We start from the raw sequence: 26,817 nt of genomic DNA, 5'->3' as shown, positions 1-26,817 counted from the left end.
GCAATTTCTTAATGGTGAGAGGTAAAGAGGGACATTCTCAGTGGTAGAAATATGTATACTAGTAGCAAGGATGGAATAAGATTCTGTAATGCAATGTTGGAAATGGGGAAAGGTATTTTTATGTTTGTACCATTTAGGGGGTAAGTCCTTGGTTAAGGCAGCTTCTTAAATATAGAACAGTTGTAAGCTGGTGTTATTTTTTATTATTACAGGCCAGTGTCTCAACTCAATTTAAAATCTTAATTTTTAAAAAAGTAACACAGGGCTTCCCTGGTGGCGCAGTGGTTGAGAGTCTGCCTGCCGATGCAGGGGACACGGGTTCGTGCCCCGGTCCGGGAAGATCCCACATGCCGCCGAGTGGCTGGGCCCGTGAGCCATGGCCGCTGAGCCTGCGCGTCCGGAGCCTGTTCTCCGCAACGGGAGAGGCCACAACAGTGAGAGACCCGCGCACCACAAAAAAAAAAAAAAAAAAAGTAACACATATTTCCTGATGTATATATTCAGTAATACATCCTGAAAAACTTCAGACAGTACAAATATGGTATCCTTCACACTTCTGTTGGTTGGTCTCTTCCTCAGACGTGTTCTTGCTTACCAGTTTCTTGTGTATCTTTCCAGACTATATCTATGCATATATGATTTTATATATATAAATATCTTTAAAAAATACAAATATTAGCATACTATATATACTGTTCATACATACCTTAATATTATACTTTCAGTATCCTTACACATTAGTATAGAGGCAGTGTTTCTCAAAGGGGCACTATTGGCACTCAGGTGGGAGAATTCTTAGTTGTGTCCTCTGCATTGTAGGTTCCTTGCCCCACTTTTTCTACCCACTAAATGCCAGTAGTGTCTCCCAGTCATTTTAAAACTGCTATATTATATGTTTCCTCTGTTCTTTTCTGCTTCGACTGCATTCTGCTCATTCAGTTATTCCTTTCTCTAACTGGTCTAAGTGTATTTTGTAGTTTGCAAATCTCTGCATGTATTCTGATAGGGCCTGTAACCTCCTCATGATAATTTTGGATTCTGTAGCTATTCCCGATTAGCTGTTTCTCCTTTCTTTTGATGTTAGGTAATCCATTGCAACTCTTGCTTGAATTGTGTCTGCTATGGGTCTGCTCACTGGTTAAGAATGCCAAAAACACCTGCAAGGTCATGTGCATTCTTTTTTTTTTTTTTAATATTTTATTTTATTTATTTATTTATTTATTTATTTGCCTGCGTTGGGTCTTTGTTGCTGTGCACGGGCTTTCTCTAGTTGTGGCGAGCGGGGGCTACTCTTGGTTGCCGTGCACGGGCTTCTCATTGCGGTGGCTTCTCTTGTTGCGGAGCACGGGCTGTAGGTGCTCAGGCTTCAGTAGTTGTGACTCTTGCACTCAGTAGTTGCGGCTTGTGGGCTCAAGGGCACAGGCTCAGTAGTTGTGGTGCACAGACTTAGTTGCTCCGTGGCATGTGGGATCTTCCCGGATCAGGGATTGAACCCGTGTCCCCTGTATTGGCAGGCAGATTCTTAACCACTGCACCACCAGGGAAGTCCTGGTCATGTGTATTCTTAAGATCCACATGACAAAAAATTTTGTGGTTCTCTTCTTAGAATTTTATTTTATTTATTTATTTGTTTATTTTTGGCCACGCTCCACGGCATGTGGGATCTTAGTTCCCTGAGCAGGGATCGAACTTGCACCCCCTGCAGAGGGAGCGCAGAGTCTTAACCACTGGACCACCAGGGAAGTCCCTTTTGTGGTTCTCTTTTTTTTTTTTAATTTTTAAAAAATATTTATTTATTTGGTTGTGCCAGGTCTTAGTTGTGGCAGGCGGGCTCCTTAGTTGTGGCATGTGAACTCTTAGTTGCGGCATGCATGTGGGATCTAGTTTCCTGACCAGGGATCGAACCCGGGCCCCTGGCATTGGGAGCGTGGAGTCTTAACCACTGCGTCACCAGGGAAGTCCCTGTGGTTCTCTTAATTGAACAGATAACTCTAGAAAGGCATAAGAGAATGATGTTTCCATCTTTCATTTGCGGTTCAGAATAAACTTTTGAATTGGAAGAGAATGAGAATTGTAAGGCAGATGTTCTAATATAGTTTTCATTGGTCTCTTTTGTAAGGTATATATTAGACTACTTATGAAAATTTGAGAGTCTTATTTACTTTAAAGTAGATTCCATAGAAGTTTGCTTTGAAAAATCTCTGTCGGGCTTCCCTGGTGGCGCAGTGGTTGGGAGTCCGCCTGCCGATGCAGGGGACACGGGTTTGTGCCCTGGTCCGGGAAGATCCCACATGCCGCAGAGCGGCTGGGCCTGTGGGCCATGGCTGCTGAGCCTGCGCGTCCAAAAAATCTCTGTCAATGAAAGGTGTCTTTACAGTGATAGAGGGTTTATCACAACCATCATAGTGATAGAGGTTGAAATAATGTTGAAGCATAGAGAACTGTCCCATGTCTGGGATTTTGGAGGAAAAGCATTAAATACAAATAGAACAGAACATAGAATGTGCTTTAAAAAATCACATACAGGTGTATCTTTAGGAATGTTAGGTCTGAGAGAGGGGAACCTAGTCTGTGCTTAGGTTAGAAGGTAAAGGAAGGAAAGGAGGGTTCTTTCTTGGGTCAAGAAAAGGTTTCATGTTCTGACAGAAGCCAGTTATAAGGGAAATTACTTTTATGAGGGAGAAGAAACCTTTTATTTTCTAATTAGAGAGGACAAACTTCAGAGCAAATGAATATGGATAGCTTACATTTTTGCCTGGGGCTGTTGTTGGTGGTGACGTTAGGGATGGAAGTGAAGGGAGCTGGAAGGCTCGGGATGTTTTGAAAATTATGTGTGTTGTGTGGGGGAAGGAGGAGATGGAAGGGAAGCAGCAGTGGGAGTGGGAGTGGGAAGGCTCTCAAATGGGAAAGTTTTTGTGTAAAGAAGTTGGAGCTAGAGGACAGACTTACAGTTGTTGCATCTTGTCTAGGACTATAGAAATGTTTTGCTTGAAGCTGCAAATAAAATTGTACATGAATGAAGGCTGCGGCTTGTTGAATTTTATGTATTATTGCTGAGGTATTATTCAATAATGTTTCCAACACAGAGCATCTAAAAATACATTCCCAAGTTTTGCTTATATATGTATATTTTTAATCTTTTGGTGTCTCTTCTTCCAATTGATAGTATGTGTTGTTTTTTTCCCCTTTTTTCATTTAAGGAAGAACTGCAAATATCACTTTCGAAATTGAACAATGAATATGAAGTAATTAAAAGTACAGCTGCAAGGGACATGGATTTGGATTCAGAATTATGTGATTTAAGACGTAATTTGGAGGCAAAGGAACAAGAACTCAATCAGAGCATTACTGAAAAGGAAATACTAATAGCCGAGTTAGAAGAATTGGATAAACAGAACCAAGAGGCTACAAAGGTAACAATATATTAAATTATATTTTATGATATATATATACTTTTTAATTTATTTATTTTATTTTTGGCTGCGTTGTGTCTTCATTGCTGCCCACAGGCTTTCTCTAGTTGCAGCAAGCAGGCTTCTCATTGTGGTGGCTTCTCTTGTTGCGGAGCACGGGCTCTAGGTGCACAGGCTTCAGTAGTTGTGGTGCGCGGGCTCAGTAGTTGTGGTGCACAGGCTTAGTTGCTCTACGGCATGTGGGATCTTCCCGGACCAGGGCTCAAACCTGTGTCCCCTGCATTGGGAGGCGGATTCTCAACCACTGCGCCACCAGGGAAGCCCTGTTTTATGATATATTAAAGACAGTGCAGCAGCATGTTCTACTCAGTAGACTGAACGCTGGATTAATAAGCAAAACTGGTGTGATTTAATTTCGGTGATTTAATCAATATTTTAGTTAATTGATGCTCAAGTTGTAGAGGTTGGCAGACTTTTTTTGTAAAGTGTTAGATAGTAAATATCTTTGGCTTTGCAGGCCATGTAGTTGCAGTTGCAGCTACTCAGCTCTGCTGTTGTCATGTGTAAACGAACGAGCCTGGCTCTGTTCCAGTAAGAATTTACTTACAAAAACAGGTGCAGGTGTTATTTGGCCCATGGGCTGTAGCTTGTTGTCTCCCTGCTTCAGTGTTTAAGAGTTGAAAATATCACTTATCATTTATATATATGATATAACATATGCCATTTATCTTCTTTGCTTTTAAGTTCTAATCTCTAAAACAATTAAATAGATTTGCTGTAAGATAATTAGTAAATAATTTTGTTGGGAATTTTTTAAAAGTTCCCAACAAAATTAGAAGGATTAGAAATGTCTGAGGATTATTCTTGTATTATGTGTGACATTTTATAAAGTTTCCTTTAGGTGCTACAATGAGAGAATGTTTTAAAGTTACCATGCAAATTAATTTTTCTTTCAGCACATGATTTTGATCAAAGATCAGCTATCAAAACAAGAAAACGAGGGAGATAATGTCATCAGTAAACTGAAAAAAGATCTGAATGATGAAAAAAAGAGAGTTCATCAACTTGAAAATGATAAAATGAACATTACTAAAGAGTTAGACGTGCAGAAAGAAAAGTTAATTCAGAGTGAACTGGTACTAAGTGATTTACATTTAACCAAGCAGAAGCTTGAGGATAAAGTAGCAGATTTAGTAGATCAGCTAAATAAATTGCACACAAAAAATTTAAACATCCAGAAGGAGAACTTTGAACTTCAGGAACATATTAAACAAAAGGAGGAGGAGCTCTCTAGAGTCAGGGATGAGTTAATAACGCAGTCTCTTAATCGAGACTCTAACAGTAATTTTAAGGATGACTTACTTAACGAAAGGGAGGCCGAAGTGAGAAACTTAAGGCAAAATCTTTCAGAAATAGAACAGCTCAATGAAAATTTAAAGAAAGTTGCTTTTGATCTCAAAATGGAAAATGAAAAGTTGAGTTTAGCATGTGAAAATGTAAGACATCAGTTGGAAGAGTCTATTGCTGGTAACAATCAGATTTCTCAGGAAAAAAACGCTATTGTGGAGGCTCTAAAAATCGAGAAGGAACAGTTAGAAGGAGAATTGTGTCGGGCTGAAAAGAGGCTGTTGGAAGAAGCAAACAAGAATGAGCAAACCATGGAAGAACTGTCCAATGCACGTAATTTGAGTATCTCTGCTTTACAGCTGGACCATGAGCGTTTAATTAAACTCAGTCAAGAGAAAGACTTTGAAATAGCAGAACTCAGAAAGAATATCAAGCAGATGGATACTGATCATAAGGAAACGAAGAAAATTTTGTCATCTAGCTTAGAAGAGCAGAAGCAATTGACCCAACTTGTAAATGAGAATGAAATTTTTATTGAAAAACTTAAAGAAAGAAGCTCAGAGCTTCAGGAGGAATTAGGTAAATATACTCAGGCCTTAAGAAAAAATGAAATTTTAAGGCAAACCATAGAGGAAAAAGACAGAAGTCTTGGATCCATGAAAGAAGAAAACAATCATCTGAAAGAAGAGTTGGAACGACTCAGGGAACAGCAGAGTCGAGCTGCACCTGTGGCTGAGCCTAAAACCCTTGATAGTATTACAGAACTAGAATCTGAGGTGAATCAGCTGAATATATTAAAGGATAATCTTAAAGAGGAAATAAAACATCATCAAAAGGTAATTGAAGATCAAAACCAGAGTAAAATACAGCTGCTTCAGTCTTTACAGGAGCAGAAGAAGGAAATGGATGAGTTTAGATACCAGCATGAGCAAATGAACGCTACACACACCCAGCTCTTTTTAGAGAAAGATGAGGAAATTAAGAATTTGCAAAAAACAATTGAACAAATCAAAACCCAGTTGCATGAAGAAAGACAGGACGTTCAAACAGAGAACTCTGTTATTTTTCAAGAAACAAAAGTTCAGGGCCTTAATATAGAAAATGGAAGTGAAAAGCATGATTTATCTAAAGCTGAAACCGAAAGATTAGTAAAAGGAATAAAAGAACGAGAATTGGAGATTAAACTTCTAAATGAAAAGAATATATCTCTTACTAAACAGATTGATCAGCTTTCCAGAGATGAGGTTGGTAAACTAACTCAGATTATCCAGCAGAAAGATTTGGAGATACAAGCTCTTCATGCTCGAATTACTACAGCTTCCTACCCCCAGGATGTTGTTTACCTTCAACAGCAGCTGCAGGCCTATGCTATGGAACGAGAACAGGTACTAGCTGTTTTGAGTGAGAAGACTAGGGAGAATAGCCATCTAAAGACAGAATATCACAAGATGATGGATATAGTTGCTGCAAAAGAAACAGCTCTCAATAAGCTGCAAGATGAAAATAAAAAATTGTCCACGAGGTTTGAAAGTAGTGGCCAAGATATGTTTAGAGAAACTGTTCAGAATTTATCACGTATCATTCGAGAAAAAGACATTGAAATAGATGCATTAAGTCAGAAATGTCAGACCTTATTGACAGTTTTACAAACTTCCAACACTGAAAATGAGGTTGGAGGTGTTAATAGTAATCAGTTCGAGGAGCTTCTACAGGAACGCGATAAGTTAAAACAACAAGTAAAGAAAATGGAAGAGTGGAAACAGCAGGTAATGACTACAGTACAAAATATGCAACACGAGTCAGCCCAGCTCCAGGAGGAGCTTCATCAGCTTCAGGCACAAGTTCTGGTTGACAGTGATAACAACTCTAAATTGCAAGTGAACTATACTGGCCTGATCCAAAGTTATGAGCAGAATGAAACCAAACTAAAAAATTTTGGGCAGGAATTAGCACAGGTTCAGCACAGCATAGGGCAGCTTTGCAATACCAAGGATCTTCTTTTAGGAAAACTTGATATTATTTCACCTCAGCTCTCTTCTGGATCGTTGCTTACTTCCCAGTCAGCAGAGTCTCTTAGAACAATTAAGTCTGATGTATTGAGTGAGTCTTCTAAACAAGAAATAGAAGAGCTAAGAAAATCACTGCAGGAAAAAGATGCAACAATTAGAACTCTCCAGGAAAATAATCACAGATTGTCTGATTCGATTGCTGCTTCCTCAGAGCTAGAAAGAAAAGAACACGAACAAACTGATTCAGAAATTAAGCAGCTCAAGGAGAAGCAAGATATCTTACAAAAGTCGCTTAAGGAAAAAGACCTCTTAATCAAAGCCAAAAGTGATCAGTTACTTGCTTTGAATGAAAATTTCACTAACAAGGTGAATGAAAATGAACTTTTGAGGCAGGCAGTAACAAACCTGAAGGAGAGAACATTAATCTTAGAAATGGACATTTGTAAACTAAAGGGGGAAAATGAAAAAATAATAGAAACATCCAGGGAAAAGGAAACAGAATATCAAGCATTACAGGAGACTAATATGAAGTTTTCTATGATGCTTCGAGAAAAAGAGTTTGAATGCCATTCATTGAAGGAGAAGGCTCTGGCTTTTGAGCATCTACTGAAAGAAAAAGAGCAGGTATGTTCTGGGTGGCGTGTTGTGGAGGGAAGTTTGGGGTGGAGGAGATTTTTTAGTGTGCTACTTTATTGATGTTCTTTGAAGGGGAAGATGCATTTGTTCATTTAGAAATATTTATTTCAAGGTATTGTGATTCATTCAAAATAAATTTTCCTCGGAGGCATCTGCAAGTTTCTCCCACAAATTACTAGATATTTCCAAATATTTTTAGTTCTAGATTAATTTTTTTACAGTCTAAGTAAGTCTAAGTTAGAAGCAGTTAATGTTTTTCTTTAGAAAATAGAAATGTGATATAAGAACTCTGAGGTTACTGCAGTTTAATCACATTTTAGGCATATTTCAGTAACTGCTGGTTTTAGAGGTTCTTATATATAAAGGGGAGCTCTGTGAAATACATGCTACATCTTTGACAATGATCTGAAGTATGAAATACATTTTACATTGTGACACAATAAGCACTTGTGTGTGTGTGTGTGTGTAAAACTGAAACAAAAGTTTCAGGAATCAGAAATTACCCTTACTACAGATGCTCTCTTAAAAAAAGGAAGTGCTGGGTGACCCATTAAATTGATTTTTATGAATCATTCACAGCCTGGTATTTGAAAAGCGTTAGCTATGAATAGTACTTTTCACATAAGTAGACTCAATAAATAATTCTAATCCCAGTTGTGTCATTGTGTGACTTTGGGTGTGTTTTGACTTTATTGGTTTGTTTATTCACCCATAAAAAGGAAGGTTGTATTGGTTAAAAGTGTCAGTAGTTTTGATATATTTAAATGTTTACATTCAGTTGATATTTGATTTTGATTAGAATGTATTGAAGACCCAGTACATCATGCTGTGATCAAAGCTGTGGGCTCTTTTGATGTAGTGCCTTTTTACTCTTATTTCTATACTTTTAGTGGTGGAAATTTAGCAAAGAAATGAGGCAGAACAATGGAATATTCAACAACTGCTTTTTTTCTTTTTTTTCTTTTTTTTTTGTGGTACGCGGGCCTCTCACTGTTGTGGCCTCTCCCGCTGCGGAGCACAGGCTCCGGACGCTCAGGCTCAGCGGCCATGGCTCACGGGCCCAGCCGCTCCGTGGCATGTGGGATCTTCCCAGACCAGGGCACAAACCTGTGTCCCCTGCATCGGCAGGCGGACTCTCAACCACTGCGCCACCAGGGAAGCCCCAACAACTGCTTCTTGAGTGTTTACATGCTGCAGGGCACGAGATACAAAATGATTTAACTTCTTTTGCCAATTAAATTCTATTTTAAGAGTCTCGGATTAAAGTTTGTGAATGCTTGATGTAGTTTTCGCTTGATAAGAAAAGTCTTGCCTCATTTTCCCCTTTGTCATCTGATTAAATAGGTACACTGATGTATTGAGTTGTGCTCCTCCTTTCAGGAATAGCTTCTTAGCTTCTTATGGTACTGATCTATATTCAATATGAAAAAGACTGGTAGAGGGTAGAAGCTTTTTATTGCTCACTAGCCAAAATTGGGTGTAGCATCTTAGGGCTTGTAAGAGTATAATGGAGGAGAGGAGGACAATAAAGTATTCTTTTTATATGTTTTTTCCTATTGTAGTTTTAGCATCTTGTACAGTCTAATTCTATTTCATTGACATTTATAGATCCAAAGTGTGCAGATTTAATTAAAGCTCACCTACCTTTCAGGAAGCTTTCCTAAGTTAGTTAAGTTGTACTTAAGTATTGTATTACTTGAGGGTAATTGGCATAAACTAATTGATTTCTTATTATACTCTATATAATTGAAGAATACCTTTATTTTGAATATAACAACATTTTTCTTTAGGGAGACAGGAGTGTTCTCAACAGGAAATCTTCAACTCTTTAATTGTCAAGCATTTCTCTGATATGAAAAAAATGTTTAACTGAAAAACTGGATAATATTGGCCTTCTTTTCCAGGAGCGGGTGTTGAGATAAAAGGAACAGATGGTTTTATGTTTTGGTTTCAATGATTTGTCCTGGGGGACGTGTTATATATTCTTAAAGAAATGGAAAGTTTACATGGAAATGTAAAAATGATACCAGTCTATAAATAGATTCAGACGATATGCACTTCTCAAACAGAGAAAAGAATTGGCTGTAAACAGTCTGACACTTTTTTGTGCTTTTTAGAATTCTAGCTATCATCTTAAATTCATGGCCCTACTTCTGCAACGAAAGGTTATCTTTTTTTTCCTGCCAGCTTTAATATATTGTTCTTGTATGGAAGGCATTCAGGAATAAATTTTCCTAACAGTCTTAGAAAGATAACATTCCAGAGTTGCTTTCGTTAAATTGTTGCCAACATGTTCTTTTAAAATAGGTTGTGCATGTGAAATGACTTTCCTTTTTCTCCTGTGCCAGCAACTCCACACTGTTACTTCCCCTAACAACAGTAGCATATGCCTGATGAATAGACACACACACACACACACACACACAGACACACACACACTCTCTCTCTCTGTCTCTCTCTGTCTCTCTCTCTCTCTCTCTCTCTCTCTCTCTCTCTCTCTCTCTCTCTCTCTCTCCCCCTCCCTCCCTCCCTCCCTCCCTCCCCCCCCTCTTACTTTTGGGTGATTTGGGGGTTTCTGTATGCTTTGTTGTGTAGGGTAAGTTTGAAGAGATTGTGTCTTTTGAGTTCTTTTTAAAGCATTTTAAATAAACTTTTCCTTTAAGAATAGTTTCAGATTATTAGAAAAGCTGGAAAGATAGTACAGCATTCCCATATACCTCACACCCTGTTTCCCTTTTAACATCTTATGTTACTATGGTACATTGGCAACAACTAATGAACCTTTATAGATACATTAATAGTTTCTTTGAATTATCTTAATTTTTTAGCAGATGTCCTTTTCTTGTTCCACGGTCCCATCCAGGATACATTATAGTTAGTTGTCATTGTCTCTTTAGGCTCCTTTAGACTGTGATGGTTTCTCAGACTTTCCTTGTTTTGGATGACCTTGACATAGTTAACTGAGTTTTTAAATTATTTAATGAAGAAATGTCTTTTAAAATGTGTCTTTCTTTAAAGCTAAAGTTATTTCTTTCCAAAAGGGCAAGACTGGGGAGTTAAATCAACTTTTAAATGCAGTTAAGTCAATGCAGGAGAAGACAATTATCTTTCAGCAGGAGAGAGATCAAGTCATGTTGGCCCTGAAACAGAAACAAATGGAAAACACTGCTGTACAGAATGAGGTATAATTTCACTTTAAAGAAATAGTGATTCAAACACTTAAGTCTAATAACTCTTAAATAAGAAAACTATAAAGATTATCAATTAAAATGAATTTCTCTTAGGTGATTTTTTCTTAGTCTTACTCTGATGCGCTTTAGTAGGATTTTGATCTCCCAAAGTGCGTTCTGTTTCAGTTTTCAAGCAAAAACCATGATCTAATCATTATGTTTTATACCTGAAATTAAATTATACCTCAAGAAAAGAAAAAGATGGCATATCTTGGATATAAGAAAAATTTCCTACCCACAAAGTATGAAAAAAATGAGATTTACTGAAAAAGTGGCCTGTCACAAAAAGCCTAGTACTTTGTACAATTATTATAGCCACAGGGAATGAGATCTTACAAAGTAAACCTTCCAAATGAACATTCAAGATGATTTCAGGAGCCTTTTTCTTAGCATAAATATATCTTGCAGTATGAGAAATTAATATACAATTAATACACTTCAATAATGGGGAAAGACTTGATAACAGAGTGGCTTGTAGGAGGGGAAAGGGGGAGCATTTTATGGAAGAAAAATAAAAGAAATATCCTCTACCTAGGTTCAACATTTACGTGACAAAGAATTACGCTTAAACCAGGAGCTAGAGAGATTGCGTAACCATCTTTTAGAATCAGAAGATTCTTACACCCGTGAAGTTTTGGCTGCAGAAGATAGAGAGGCTAAGCTAAGAAAGAAAGTAACAGTACTGGAGGAAAAGCTAGTTTCATCCTCTAATGCAATGGAAAATGCAAGGTAACTTTTTCTTTTTTTTTTTTTTAGTATTAACGTCAATTAAATACTTCCTGAGTGTCAGACTCAGAATTTTTCATATGCTACCTTATTTTATTCTCACAAAATTCATTATCTCCATTTTATAGACTAAGAAGCTAAGGGTAAAGAGGTTTAATAACCTTCCCAAGGTCACGCACACAAAGTGCACATGTAGGTTTCACACTTGGGTTTGTAACCCTTATCCAGATCTGGCATTCAAACTGAGGTTTCTCCAAATCTTAATTGTTATCCTAGATAATTGATTCTCATCATTTTAGGAGGCTAGACTTAAATTCTTACTGATTTAATTAGCGTTGCCAGGTTCCCCAAGAACTAATTTAATTTATGTGATTTAATTTTTAATCAAGTGATCTAAGGTTGAACAAAGTTTGGATATTATAAAGGAGAGAGTAAAGGAAGTAGCAAGGGAAAGGCCTAGGTCAATGTGAATTAACTCCTGGCTTGTTAGAACTTTTGAGTGACCAGGTCCCTGCTTATATATTTTTAAATTTTATTTCTCTCAATAAAATGTGTTGTTGTTTTTTTCTTATTACAAAAACATATTTTCCACTTCAGGAAACTCACATAAACCAAAAGAACATAAAGCCACAGACTCTTTCATCCAGAGATAATCTTTTCTTGTGCCTTTGTATGCTTCTGTATATGTGTGTATATATTACATATTATTTTCTTAAAGCAAAATTGAGATCATACTATTCATACTGTTTTGTAACCTGCTTCTATCAGTTAATAATATGAATATGACTACACATTAAGCCATATGTTCCTGCAATATCATTTGTGGCTGCACAGTATACCATTATTTGGATTTGCCATAATTTCTTTAACCCACTCATTTATTATTGGACATTTAGAGTGTTTGAACATTTCAGAATTACTAAGAGTGCTGTTTTGTTTTTTATATAAATTTATTTTATTTTTGGCTGCATTGGGTCTTCGTTGCTGAGAGTGGGCTTTCTCTAGTTGTGGCAAGCGGGGGCTGCTCTTCGTTGTGGTGCACAGGCTTCTCACTGCGGTGGCTTCTCTTGTTGTAGAGCATGGGCTCTAGGCACGCGGGCTTCAGTAGTTGTGGCACGCGGGCTCAGTAGCTGTGGCTCGTGGGCTCTACAGTGCAGGCTCAGTAGTTGTAGCGCACGGGCTTAGTTGCTCCGTGGCATGTGGGATCCTCCTGGACCAGGGCTCAAACCTGTGTCCCCTGCATTGTCAGGCGGATTCTTAAGCACTGCGCCACCAGGGAAGCACAAGAGTGCTGTTTTGATAACCCAAAATAGGTATTTTTGTGTTGACGACAGATTATTTCCTTAGTGTAAATTTTGAGAAATGGAAATTCTGATTGAAAGGCTGTTTTTAAAATGTTTGAAACGTACTGCCAAATAATCTTCCCAAACAATCATGTCCATTTATCTTCCCATTAGTTGTATGTGCATCTTTTTATCTTTTTACTTTTTACTGTGTATGGTGCTGAGGGAAATATAAGGATATAGTAGATATTATCTCTGCAAAGAGATTATAGACCAGCAGAGATAGTATTTCTGAGGGTGAACTCCTTACCCCCTTTGTAGGATGTATTATTGTACCTTCAGACTCAGAAGAAGAACTTGTTTAAAATGAGAATTAAAACAGTGAGTGAACATTTGTGTATGTGTTTCACATTGGCAGAAATAGCAAAACATCCTTAGTCTATAAAATTGATCATCTTTCCTTTCAATTTTCAAGCCCTTATTTTCTCTAATTGAAATAGTTTCTAATCTCTGCCTATTTTTGTTTACTATTCATAATAACTGCAGAATAACTTTCGGTAGGTAGGGCTGTGGTCTTGTTTCTCCTTTTTTCAAAACCAGGTTAGACTGTCATGATTTGGGCCCACTGTTTTTCTGTTAATCCCACCTATTCTTCAAATACCACTTCATGATGAATTATTTGTTTAGCACCCCACTCCTCAAATCCAAAATCAATCCCTAGTGTGATGTTTTTCCTTTGAACCTGCATAATATTTTGAGTCTTTCATAGGGCACTTGTATTTTTCTTAGGGGTATTTCTAATTGTTGAGCTGTTTTACACTTTCTCCCACCCAACGAAGTGTAAGGCCACCAGTGGGTAGGAAAGATGCCATTTATGTCACACTCTTCCCACAGTATACATTCTTACACATAGTTTCATAGATGTTCAGTAAATGTTTGGTGTATAAGTAACTCAAATCTACAGAATCAGATTATGGTGTTTTGAGCCCTTAACAATAGTAACATCTTGTTGTATTTATTAACTTTTTGAATGACATCACAGTTCATTTCATCCTTACAATCACCCTTTGAGTGATTTGCTAACCAGCAAAGTTGAATAAAGTCCAGGGACATAAGAGGGGAGAGTTAAGTCCTCTGGTTATCAGTTTACTGCCTTTTCCAAAAGAGGGTGCTATTGGGTAAAGTTTCTTCAAAGTGAGCTGCTCTTAATGGGTTTTATTGGCCTTCTCTGAATAAAAACTTAACTGGATATTAAAAACCCAGGAAAGGCTATTGCAGTATTTTGTATGTAATAATTGTACATTAAGGAAGTACCTCAGTGACATAAGCCTGGATAGATGTTCTGTAATTCTCTTAGGGATCTCTGATTTGGGACAGGTGTAGGGGTTATTATATTTAATGTAAGCAGAAAGAAAGATGACAGTAAAAGATGGGATAACCTTTGGAAAGTTGTGAGTTCACTAGGATTGTGAGTGCCACAAGCAAGGGGGGTATCAGAATCCATTGCTTGTTGGGTTGGAGCTGGACAAAATGACTTCCAAGATCCCTTACAACTTACAAGTTTATGATAAATTACATCTTAGAGTTTTAGCCTCGAAACACAAAGTTGCAGGCTATTTTTAAATTTTTCTTAAGCTGACATACCTTGTTTAGCCCAGTTCTGTGTTTAAAATGACTGCCATTTGTTCAAAATCACCTTCACAGGAAGCATGATTGAATTAACAAACGCAGGGAGGACGAAGATCAGAGGAACTCTTCAAGTTTCTTTGAAATCTAACTTGAATTTAATGCAATAAAATGTAGGGAAGGTCAGATTCATAGAGACAGAAAGTAGAATGGTGGTTACTGGGCGGAGAGGTGGTTATTGTTTAATGGGTGTGGAGTTTCGGCTTGGGAAGATGAAAAAGTTCTAGAGATGGATGGTCGTGATGGTTGTACAGCCATGCAAGTGTACTTACTACCACTGAACTGTACACATAAAAATGGTTAAAATGGTAAATGTTATGTGTATTTTACCACAATAAAAAAAACAGGGAAGAGATTTCATCTTGTTAAAGTATCTAAATACTTTGAATATAACTTGCATTTAGTGCAGTAAAATGTAGGGAAGGTATTTCATCTTGTCAAAGTGTCTAAATAGATAGAAACAGTTTGACTTTTATTCTTTTTGTTTAAAGCCATCAGGCCAATTTACAGGTAGAGTCATTGCAGGAACAGTTGAATGTGGCATCGAAGCAAAGGGATGAAACTGCACTACAGCTTTCCATGTCTCAGGAACAAGTAAAGCAGTATGCTCTGTCACTCTCCAACCTGCAGATGGTCCTGGAGCATTTCCAGCACGGTCAGTTGTATGGCCAGTCTTTCATTGAAGAAGAGTTATTGTATGGTTGACCCTTGAACAATGCATGGGTTAGGATGCCTACCCCCCATGCAGTTGAAAACCCATAACTTGAGTTCCCCTGAACTTCACTCCTAATAGCCCACTGTTGACCAGGAGCCTTGCTAATAACATAGTCAATTGACACATTTTTTTGTATGTTATATGTACTATATACTGTAGTCTTACAATAAAGGAAGCTAGAGAAAAGAAAATGTTATTAAGAAAATCATAAGGAAGAGAAAATACATTCACTGTACAGTATTTATTGATACTATAAGTTTATGTCATCTGTTTACAAGATGAATTGTTTGTCTATTAGTACCTACGTCAGTATTCTCTTATATGATAGAAAACCCTGTAGATATTATACATATTACTAACACTAGACATCAAAAATGAAATGTGTGAAAAAGAAATTCATATTTAGGTATAATGATTCGTGATTGATAATGAAGAAGTAGCAATATTATTGCTTTATGATAGCCTAACCTTTACACTAATGAATGGTCATAAAATTTTTATAGTATACAGTAATATAGTCATATTCATAATATAGTACTGGAAACATTGTTACATTTTTTTTAAAAACCACTTACTTGTGATGATAGGCTGATATGCAGTTTCTCCAATTACAAGAGAGAGAGGCATACCTTATGGTAATGTGATTCTTTGGAAGCAAAGTTATAAAACAGTAAGAAAACTAACATATTGTTAAATTTATATTATCACTCACCTTCTGCCTATGTTAGGATAGACTAGTATCTATATGTATTTCAAGCATTTGTGACATAACCTTTTTCTTAATGTTTTTGATATTTCTAGTCTATGTGGTTCATCTGCTTTTTCAAATTGTCTCAAATCTCCAAAAAATGTTTCCAGTATATTTACTGAAAAAAATCTACATATGGTGGACCCATGCAGCTCAGACCTGTGTTGTTCACAGATCAGCTGTAGTTTTGGGAATTTTGGCTTCAGTGCTATTTTAGATTAGGCATAGGGAAATCTTTGAAAGGTTACCCACTTGTAGGGGGAGAAGATAAGTAGCCATCAACAAATTAGACTTTTTTTTACAGTTAAGAGTAGAGAACATAAACTGTATATACTAATTATTTAAAAAATTATTTTAGTGTCATATTATGATACTTTAGTTAAGACGAGAGGTGAGGGAAGTATGAGGGTAACATAGTAAGGATCACATGATAAAGGGGAATACAAAGGAAGAGAGAGGCCCACGTAGGGAAAAAAAGATAGGTGTTGAGATGTTGGTTGGAGGTTGAATCCACTTCAGAGAGTTAATCATCAGTAATTACTCTCTTTTGAAGTATTGATTAATCTGTTCTTAGCTGTTCATCTATACTTTAAGGTAACTGCATTTTTCTAGTTCAGGTGGAAAGTACTTTTCTAGGCACATAGTAATAGTGACCAGAGCACACGTACCCCGATAACCAAATATGCTTTTTCACATCTACCTCCCATCATCAGATTTACCCCCTTTAGATCATTCACCCATCCATTTGTCAACTCGTACATTCTGTAATTACTGGCAATGCATGAACTGCTAGTGAGGGGGCAGGCGGTTAGAGGATGTGAGGCTAATGAAGTTAAAGAAGTTATAGTTTTGTGCCTGAGCAAAACTCTACATTTGTACATACGTACATGTCAGGGTTACTCCTATGGTTGAAATTTTGAATTTTACACGTAAGAATTCTCTAGGTCTGCTCTGTATAATACTAGAGTAGACGTGTAAAAAATAGTATGGTACTGAGGCCATAGAGAAAGCTTTGCTAAAGAGGAAATATTTGAGTAGAGTTCTGAAGGGAGGGAAAGTTTGCAAGATGGACAAGGTGGAGAAGGAGTTAAGCAGAGGAAAGTGATCTCATTACTTTAATTCCAGTTAACGTCATCACTAAGGCATGTATAATTTTCTTGTTAAGACATTTGAACTATTTTTGTTGAATTATTAAAATTTCAAGTGGTTTAAAATTCTAATTTTATCACACAATTACAAAATACTAATGTAACTTTTTTTTCCTCTTTAGAAGAAAAAGCTATGTATTCTGCTGAACTAGAAAAACACAAGCAACTTGTTGCTGAATGGAAGAAAAAGGCAGAAAATCTGGAAGGAAAACTTGTATCATTACAGGTTGGTTGAAATAATTTACTCTTGTAAATTTTATTATGCACAAAACAATTACTTGTAGAATTTTTGTCTTGGAAATAATCTCCTAAACAGTTAATTTTTTTTTTTTTCTAAACAGTTAATTTAGTAAATGTTGTCACTGAGGCATAACAGTGAATAAGATATTCAGGATTTCCCTCATGTTACTTATAGTTTAGAATAGACACAGCAAATATGAGATTTAAATTTTTAGCACAGGTGGGCATTTTAGAGATCACTAAAAAAAATTAGTGTAAAATTTTAACTGTATAATTTTCTGTTTTCAACAAAATATATTGGGTACTTTATTTCACACAGATTAAAATAATGTGTATTATCCCATTAGATCTTTTTCTTTTGCACCTTAATTCTTTTTTTTTTTTTGCTGTATCTTTTTTTTTTTAACATCTTTATCAGAGTATAATTGCTTTACAGTGTTGTTAGTTTCTGCTGTATAACAAAGTGAATCAGCTATATGCATATGTATATCCCCATATCCCCTCCCTCTTGTGTCTCCCTCCCACCCTCCTTATCCCACCCCTCTAGGTGGTCACAAAACACCTAGCTGATCTCCCTGTGCTATGCGGCTGCTTCCCACTAGCTATCTGTTTTACATTTGGTAGTATATATATGTCAGTGCTACTCTCTCACTTGGTCCCAGCTTACCCTTCCCCCTCCCCGTGTCCTCAAGCCCATTCTCTACATCTCTGTCTTTATTCCTGTCCTGCCCCTAGGTTCATCAAAACCATTTCTTTTTTTTAGATTCTATATATATGTGTTAGCATACGGTATTTGTTTTTCTCTTTCTGACTTACTTCACTCTGTATGACAGACTCTAGGTCCATCTACCTCACTACAAATAACTCAGTTTTGTTTCTTTATATGGCTGAGTGATACTCCATTGTATATATGTGTCACATCTTCCTTATCCATTCATCTGTCGATGGACATTTAGGTTGCTTCCATGTCCTGGCTATTGTGAATAGAGCTGCAGTGAACATTGTGGTATGTGACTCTTTTTGAATTACGGTATTCTCAGGGTATATGCCCAGTAGTGGGATTGCTGGGTCATATGGTAGTTCTATGTTTAGTTTTTTAAAGAACCTCCATACTGTTCTCCATATTGGCTGTATCAATTTATATTCCCACCAACAGTGCAAGAGGGTTCCCTTTTCTCCACACCCTCTCCAGCATTTATTGTTTGTAGATTTTTTGATGATGGCCATTCTGACCGTGTGAGGTGATACCTCATTGTAGTTTTGATTTGCATATCTCTAATGATTAGTGATGTTGAGCATCCTTTCATGTGTTTGTTGGCAATTTGTATACCTTCTTTGGAGAAATGTCGATTTAGGTCTTCTGCCCATTTTTTGATTGGATTGTTTTGTTTGTTTGATATTGAGCTGCATGAGCTGCTTGTGTATTTTGGAGCTTAATCCTTTGTCAGTTGCTTCATTTGCAAATATTTTCTCGGATTCTCGGGGTTGTCTTTTCGTCTTGTTTATGGTTTCCTTTGCTGTGCAAAAGCTTTGAAGTTTCATTAGGTCCCATTTGTTTATTTTTGTTTTTATTTCCATTTCTCTAGGAGGTGGGTCAAAAAGGATCTTGCTGTGATTTATGTCACAGAGTGTTCTTCCTGTGTTTTCCTCTAAGAGTTTTATAGTGTCTGGCCTTACGCTTAGGTCCTTAATCCATTTTGAGTTTATTTTTATGTATGGTGTTAGGAAGTGTTCTAATTTCATTCTTTTACATGTAGCTGTCCAGTTTTCCCAGCACCACTTACTGAAGAGGCTCTTTTCTCAATTGTATACTCTTGCCTCCTTTATCAAAGATAAGGTGACCATATTGCACCTTAATTCTTTAAAATATTTTTCTCTTTGTTATTATGCTGTATTTCATGCCTATAAATATTATATATAAGAAATAAATAAAATGAACCCCATGAAGAGACACCACAGTGACTTGCTATTTGATGTAGGATAAACTTTATTGAGTCATAAGTAGACTCTGGTGATAGCTGGTGGAAAGTAATAAAATTTATGTATCTGTCGTTAGAGGTGAATATGCTGTTTAGGCATATTAATATTCTAAATAATTGAAGACATACTTCCATAATGTTTTAAAATTTTTACTAAATGTTGAGTGACTGGAAAACAATATTTAGATAATACGTATAAAATATAAGAATAGCAATACAGCAAATACCCATGTACTCACCACCCAGTAAAAGACTGTTACCCTTTGAAGTTCCATAAGCACCCCTCCACATCTCCTCTCCTTCTTACCACCTTTTATGTGTTTTACCCCCTTGTTTTTCTTTATGGTTTTATCACATAGATTTGCATCTTTTTACAGTACATTTTTTGGTTTTGCATATTTTTAAACTCTGTATGAATGGAATTCTGAACTGTATGTAAATGGAATTCTTCTGAGGCTTGCTTTTTTTGCTTAGCATTATGTTCATGAGTTTCAGCCGTAACTGTGTAGTTACTGTGTTAGAAGGTTCATTATTTTCACTGCTGTATTCCTTGCTTGAATATGTAATTTATTTACCCATTTTCCTGGTAAAGGACATTTCCCTTATCTGCCATACAAACAATGTGGTTATGAATTTCCTTGTTTATATCTCCTGGTGCACATGTATAAGAGTTTCAGGTGTGTATCTCGATTGGAATTGCTGAGTCATGGGATATATATGGGCAATTTCAATTTTATTAGATTTGGGGGCAAATTGTTTTCTAAAGCACTTGTGCTAATTTTCTCCTACCAGTGGTACTAAGAGTTCTTGTTCTACATCCTCGGCAATGCTAGCATTATCAGAATTTTTTAAAGTGTTTGCCAATGTGGTAGGTGGGAAGGGCTATCTTATGGTTTTAATTTGCATTTCTAGTAATGAGGTCAAGCATCTTTTAATATGTTTTTTCACCATTTATGGTTACTTTCTCATTAGCTCATTAACACATTAAAAAGATATTTTATTTGACGCTTTTGTTTTCAGTGGGCCAAAATATCTAGCCGGTCATACTGTTAGAAGTCCAGATCTTCTTTTTAAAGTAGCTCTATTTAAAAAATTTTTTAATGTAATATATATTTAGAAAAACAACAAAATAAATCAGAAGAAACTAAGAGGGAATTAGTAAAGGTAAAAGTTGAAATTAATGAAATAAAAAGCAAAAAAATGGTAGAAAGAATAATGAAATCTAAATGTTAATTTTCAAAAACGTCTTAGTGTAGTTTTTTTAAGCTTTAATTATTTCTTAAATATAAATGCTGTGAGGTTAACAAAGTCATTTGAAAGTTTATTTAAATTTCCTTTACACTAAATTTAATCTTGTTGATTTTGTTTAAAATTTTTTGTTTCAGTCTCTCTTTGTATCAGTTAAGGTTCAACCTGAGAAGCAGAACCAGTAGGATGTGTATGTGTGTACACATATGAACACATACACACATACATATACATACACATATACATTGATGTATATACCATACATGGATACCTGTGAGGTTTGTTACAAGGAATTGGCAACACTGTGGGGCCTGGGTAAGCAAGTTGGGTAGGTTTGGCAGTCAAAATGGGAGGATCACATCATAGACAGGCTGGAACTCATAGGCGTGGGCCAAAGCTGTTGTCCACAGGTGGTTAGGAAAAAAAATCACAAGCAGGATGGACTCTGTGGGCATGGGCTGAAGTTGCTGTCCACAGATGGAATTTCTTCTTTATGGAGAAACCTCAGTCCTGATTTCAAGGCATTTCAGCTGGTTCAATTAGGTCCGCCCTGATTATCCAGGATAATGTGCCTTCCTTAAATTCAGCTGATTTGAGCTTTGATTACATTTGCAAAATACCTTCACAGCAATACCTACCTTAAGTTTTGACTGGATAACTGGGAACTAGCCTATCCAAGATGATACATCAAAAAAGCTGTCACACTCTGATTCAAGATGATGAAACGTGACCTGACATTTACGTGGGTGAATCCTCTAGAATAGCCAAGAAAATTGTGTGAAAGAATAATGATGAGGAGGGACTTGCCTACTAAATGTCAAAATAGAGCCATAAATCAATACCATATTGACTAGATTAGTGGAACAGAAGGAGAATCCAGAAATGGAGCCCAGGTTATATTTGAGAATTATATTTAAAACTAAACCCTAAACTACTTCCAGTTCAGTGGGGAAAAGGGTAGGTTATCTAATAAACAGTAGATACAACCGGCTGTCTATATGGAAGAAAATGAAATTGGACCCCTATCTTACACTATATACAAAAGTAAATTCCAACTGTATTAAAGCAAGAATTCTCAACTGGGAGTGGTGCTGGAAATCTGGGGGGTATTTTTGGCTGTTACAGTGACTGTGGGTGGGTCTTCTGGCATTTAGTGGCCAGAGGCCAGGAATGTTGAAACAACTCCTACTGAGAAATACTACTTTATAGATATAAATGTTAAAAAAGAAAAATACCTTCCAAGAAAATCTAGAAAACCAAGTGTGCAGTTCAGGGCAGGGAGGAGCCTCACCTAGACTAAAACTCAAGAATCAAAGTAGGACATGTTTGACTGTATTTGTAGCGCTGATGACAAAGGGTTCATATCTACTATATAAGGTGCTCTTACAAACTGATGGGAGAAAAACAGCTCAATGGAAAAATGGGCAAGATATGCAAAGATTTTTGCACAAGAGCAGATCCAGCTGTCCTATTAACATGAAAAATTACTCAAATTCACTAGTATGTATTATAGTTAGAGAAATAAAAATTAAAGTAATAAAATAATAATGAAACATCACTTTATACCCATCAGACTTGCCAAAATTAAAAAAGAACATTTGTTGGGACTTCCCTGGTGGTGCAGTGGTTAAGAATCCGCCTGCCAGTGCAGGGGACATGGGTTCGAGTCCTGGTCCGGGAACATCCCACATGCCACGGAGCAACTAAGCCCATGCACCACAACTACTGAACCTGTGCTCTAGAGCCCACAAGCTGCAAACTACAGAGCCCGCGTGCCACAACTACTTAAGCCTGTGCGCCTAGAGCCCGAGCTCCACAACAAGAGAAGCCACCGCAATGAGAAGCCCACGCACCTCAACGAAGAGTAGTCCCCACTTGCCTCAACTTGAGAAAGCCCATGCGAAGCAACGAAGACCCAACACAGCAAAAAACAAAAAAATTTGTTGCTATATTTCTTGACTTTTTGTATTTTTTTTGTAGATTTTATTCTTATTATTGTCATTTTTTAAACTTTTGTCACCATGTTGTCTTTAAATAGCATTCTCTTTTTTATTTAGTTTCTCTGAAAGAGACATTATTGTGTTGTGAAGTGTGGGTTCTATCTTTGATACTTATTAGTATCAAATGAACTTGCCCAAGGTCACAGAAATACAGCTTCTTGAGCTGAAAGGGGTTGATTGACTTTAAGATGTCTTCCAGCCCTATAGTTTGTGAAATAGTTTTTGCATGCTGCTTTTTAATGAACTTTTCTTCCTCAGGAGCGTTTGGATGAAGCAAATGTTGCATTGGATTCAGCATCAAGACTTACAGAACAGTTAGATTTAAAGGAAGAACAAATTGAAGAACTTAAAAAACAAAGTAGGTTCTTTTCCTTTTCCTTTTTCCCCTACAACTCTAGTATTGAATCAGATGTAGTTTTCCCCCCATGCATTGGTACAGTCGAGTGAGACCAACTGCCATTAGTTTGTGACTTCCATTTCCATCTCCCATGACCAGTTTACTTTGATTTCAATCTGGTCCTAGTGAAACCAAAGTCATAAGTTGGCCCTGGCTGTCCAGTTAGTTTTCCGGAATATTGAGGCAGTCCAGTTGTGCTGTCACCCTGTTGACCATCAAAGGGATTGATTTGACTGACTCAACTTGTCATGGTATAACTTTTCCCTGTTCAGTCCGTGGTCATCCTGCCTAAAGCTGTCTGATATGCTAGAGAAGGCAGTGTTCTCAAGTAAAAGAGTAACTTTTTGTGGAATGAATGTCTGGCTATAACTAGCTGTTTATGATTATAGATGGTGCTTTACATGCAGGCATGTATTTTTTGATGCTTGTAAATTATCTCATAGGCCCTGTCAATTCCCGAGGGTGAGTCCTGTGTTTAGGATTATCAGTTGGGCCTCAGATAATCAGGTGGTTCATAGTGCTCTGTTAAGTCTTAACTGCTGACAAAGATGGCATGCTCTCATTTAATCTCTGATGTAACAGTCTCCAGGAAGTTGAAGCTATTCTAGGGCTACATTTAGTAGATAATGATTAAAGGTTATTGGAAAGGTGATGGGAACCTAGAAATGTATCACCTTTAGGTGTCTGGGTTAGGCACAATAGTACCAAGGCATGTAATGAAGTAATTAAGAAGTACCCCCTAACATGAAATAGAGTTAGGAATAGGAAAGAGTAGGAGATGGTACAGCACAAATACCGTCAGACAATAAAACAGTGACTTGGACATTACGGAGGCAAGTAGACAAATCACTGAAGTGTGGATACCAAAGGACAAGCTGAGGAAGTTGGCCTAAAACCAGCAGGAGACAGGAGATGAGAGATTGTTAGGAATAAAAAATAATAATAATAAAAAAAAATAATAATAATAATAAGATCATGTGAGGTATTGTCCTCAAGAAAACTTGATTCTGCGGCAAATTAGTGCCCAACTAAAAGTCCTCTGTTTGCTTTGTAAGATTCGGCCAGCCTTAGAACTCTAAATGTAATAGAGGGGCTGGAAATGGACAATAAGGAAACAATTATATATTGAGTATCATGGGCATTTTATATAACATATACTGTATTATTTAGTCTTCTCATATTTTATTTACTCTTCACAGGAAACTCTAAAGTAGGTAGTATTAGTTCCATTTTATAAGTTAAAGAAACTGAGATTTAAACTGATCTTTTATCCTTGACCAAAGTTCATAATCTTTCCATGTTACTGTATTTCTTCTTGTCAGGAAAACAGTTGTTTATAATCTGACTTGTATTCTGTTCTGTATATCTCCTTTGAAGATAGGATAGTATCCACTGTGCTGTGCCCTAAATATTGAAACGGTTGCCCTTACCCGCAGGCAGTATTTGCTGGGAAAACAGTCTAGTTAGGTTGAAAGCCAATGTAACTACAACATTGTCTGGAAGACATACGGGCAACCTGGAGGAGAAGTACTGAGCACCCAAGGTTTTAGCCAAGGAATTGATATCCTAGGGAAGGGCTAGACTAATGAAGGTAAAAAGGCAGTATTCTGAAGCAACTCCTTGGTCTGTGACAAGGTTGCTATATATGTCATGCTACTGTAATATTTAAGTTCACATACCTTTTTAGACAACTACCTGTGTCATTCCCAATAGATGATGGTAAGATAAAAAATTCTTTGACTTACTGTAGTTGCTAAATGTTATCAGAGTCCCTGCACTACTTAGTAAGTTGTTTAGGCACCCATTTAAATCCTCAGTAGTAGAATATTTTTAGATTTTGATTGTAAATGGCAAGGCTTAGGTGGCCTAGGCCCCTATTCATGTAAAAAGTTACCAGTAATAATTCATTGTAAATACATAGGAACTTTGGACTCATTTTGTAAAGTTAATATTAGCCACAGAAAAAGCTCTAATTATGCTTATACAACTGGTATTTGAAAGGGCAGGCGAGAGGCCAGTGTTGCACAGACAGGAAGTGGGGGTAAAAGGACAGACAGTTCTGTTATGTCTTTAAGTCATTCTTGCCATTTAAGCTCTTCTTAACAGTCTGTTTTCTTTTATTACCTAAGTGCTTAATATTGCTTTTAGATCTCTAAACACAAATGTGATTTTATTTTATCAAAGCTGCACTCTTGATTTGATAATATAAATAAAACTTTGATTGGCTTGGTTGTTTCAAAAGAATCACTGTATATTTTCTTTCATAGATCATTAAGTACTTTAAATGTTGATTGATGTTGTAATACTGTACTTTATTTTAAATGCAAAACTTGGCCAGACAGCAAAATATTTGCCAGGAGAAACAATTTTGAAAAAGACAGATTGGCTTTTGTTGCTAGAAAGTACATAGAGACTTGAATCGTAGAGGCAAAGTATTGTTTTATTTCTAAGCATCTGTAGACTGTCGATGATTAGTTGATATGCAGTTTCAACATTTAAACAATATTAGGAAACTCATTTTAAAAAGTGGTATTTTATTTGAAATGCTTGATTATGTAATTGCCACCAGAGATGAGGTGATTCAGTCTGGTCAAACATAGGAAAAGGGAGCTATTGCTTATAACACCAGTATTAAAATAGTAAATTGTCAGTGATTTCAATCATTCTTAGAGTCCATAACTGTCAGTGCCGTGTATGGGCAATTGTGGTTTTGAGTTCCAAGTATTTACAGACTTTGTATGAAAAGTATGAAGATGCCTTAATCAGGCATTAAATACTTAATGAGAACCAACTACTTGGCTTCATGTTAGATGCTGTGTGAGATACTAGATAGGATCCCTTTTTTTTCAAGGAGCTTAGTTAACGAAGTAACACATGGCATAGATACACCATAGGTTCATAGTTTAAGACAGTGGTGCTCAACTCTGGTCAGACAGTGCATATTTAGTTCTCCAAGAATCCCATGAAGGGTTAGGGACATTCCATGGAGGAAAGAAACTTGAGCAGACAGAGCTCTAAACTAGTAATAGGATTTTACTCCCCAAATGTAAGTAGTTCTTTGTCTTCTCCCCCTCACCCCGCCGACCCACACACCAAGGGAAAGTAACAATGAAAAGAAACCCTAAGATCCTATAGGTGCTACGAGCTTCCCTGGTGGCGTGGTGGATAAGAATCTGCCTGCCAATACAGGGGACATGGGTTCGAGCCCTGGTCCAGGAAGATCCCACATGCCGCGGAGCAACTAAGCCCGTGTGCCACAACTGCTGAGCCTGCATGCCACAACTAGTGAAGCCCACACACCTAGAGCCCATGCTCTGCAACAAGAGAAGCCACTACAATGAGAAGCCTGCGCACTGCCAACTAGAGAAAGCCGGCGAGCAGCCACAAAGACCCAACAAAAACAAAAATTAAAAAAAAAAAAGATCCTATAGGTGCTATATTTTAATAGATAATGTTGGCTGGTAGAAGAATTACTCCTTCCCTTCCTTTTAGAAGTTATTCTTTCAACATTTTACCTGAAAGTCTTCTTTTTCAGTGTAGTTCCAAAGACTTATTTCACATGCCATCCTATATTTTATTGATTTTGTTCAAACTTAAGACATTAGTCCTCTATGAAGCAGATAGGACAGTGTCTTTCATTAACTATTCTGAGTTGATCAGAGTTCAGAATTTCTATGGAATTGTCGTTCATGGGAAAATATACTACCTGTGGAAACCTGAACCATGAAAAGACATGTTATCTTCCTATATTCATGGCCAAATTTAACATTTTCCTTCTTTCGCTTATTATTCTCTACCATCATCCTTGAGATAAATTCCTGCTTAAGTGGAAACGATTGGATAAAATTGGAATAGCAAGCACAAAAGAGTTACTGTTTTGATAATGATTATTCAAAAGGGTGGTAAATTTTATGGTACACCAAGAAAAATAAATTTTCATAAGCAATACAAGTTTAGATTCTAGCACTGGGGAAGTCTTTTGGTCTGTGTGCTAGTTTATAGCCATATCTGA

General features: G+C 36.9%; 1 protein-coding gene across 11 annotated transcripts in view; it reads left to right on the top strand.

Moving 5' to 3' along the window:
• The window catches only part of TRIP11 (thyroid hormone receptor interactor 11), a 76,363-nt gene that overhangs the window by 23,522 nt on the left and 26,024 nt on the right, over positions 1 to 26,817 (top strand). For 10 of the 11 annotated variants that reach the window (XR_016392258.1, XR_016392259.1, XM_089908131.1 and 7 more), the window contains 7 exons: positions 3,201 to 3,413; positions 4,370 to 7,393; positions 10,447 to 10,587; positions 11,171 to 11,364; positions 14,822 to 14,985; positions 17,064 to 17,167; positions 22,667 to 22,766. Coding sequence is in view for 9 of the 11 variants with exons in the window: in XM_089908131.1 (XP_089764257.1) it covers positions 3,201 to 3,413; positions 4,370 to 7,393; positions 10,447 to 10,587; positions 11,171 to 11,364; positions 14,822 to 14,985; positions 17,064 to 17,167; positions 22,667 to 22,766 (3,940 nt within the window). In the remaining 2 variants the exon portion in view is untranslated. Of the gene's footprint in view, positions 1 to 3,200; positions 3,414 to 4,369; positions 7,394 to 10,446; positions 10,588 to 11,170; positions 11,365 to 14,821; positions 14,986 to 17,063; positions 17,168 to 22,666; positions 22,767 to 26,817 lie in introns of those variants that run through there. The other variant, XM_089908132.1, reaches the window with a different exon arrangement.

The sequence above is a fragment of the Delphinapterus leucas genome, chromosome 2 (assembly GCF_059928025.1).
Source record: "Delphinapterus leucas isolate spDelLeu-1000000601 "Yukka" chromosome 2, BTC_Dleu_Yukka2, whole genome shotgun sequence".
Lineage (NCBI taxonomy): Eukaryota > Metazoa > Chordata > Mammalia > Artiodactyla > Monodontidae > Delphinapterus > Delphinapterus leucas.
Note: the sequence above shows the minus strand (reverse complement) of the source record. Positions and strands in the feature narration are given on the sequence as shown.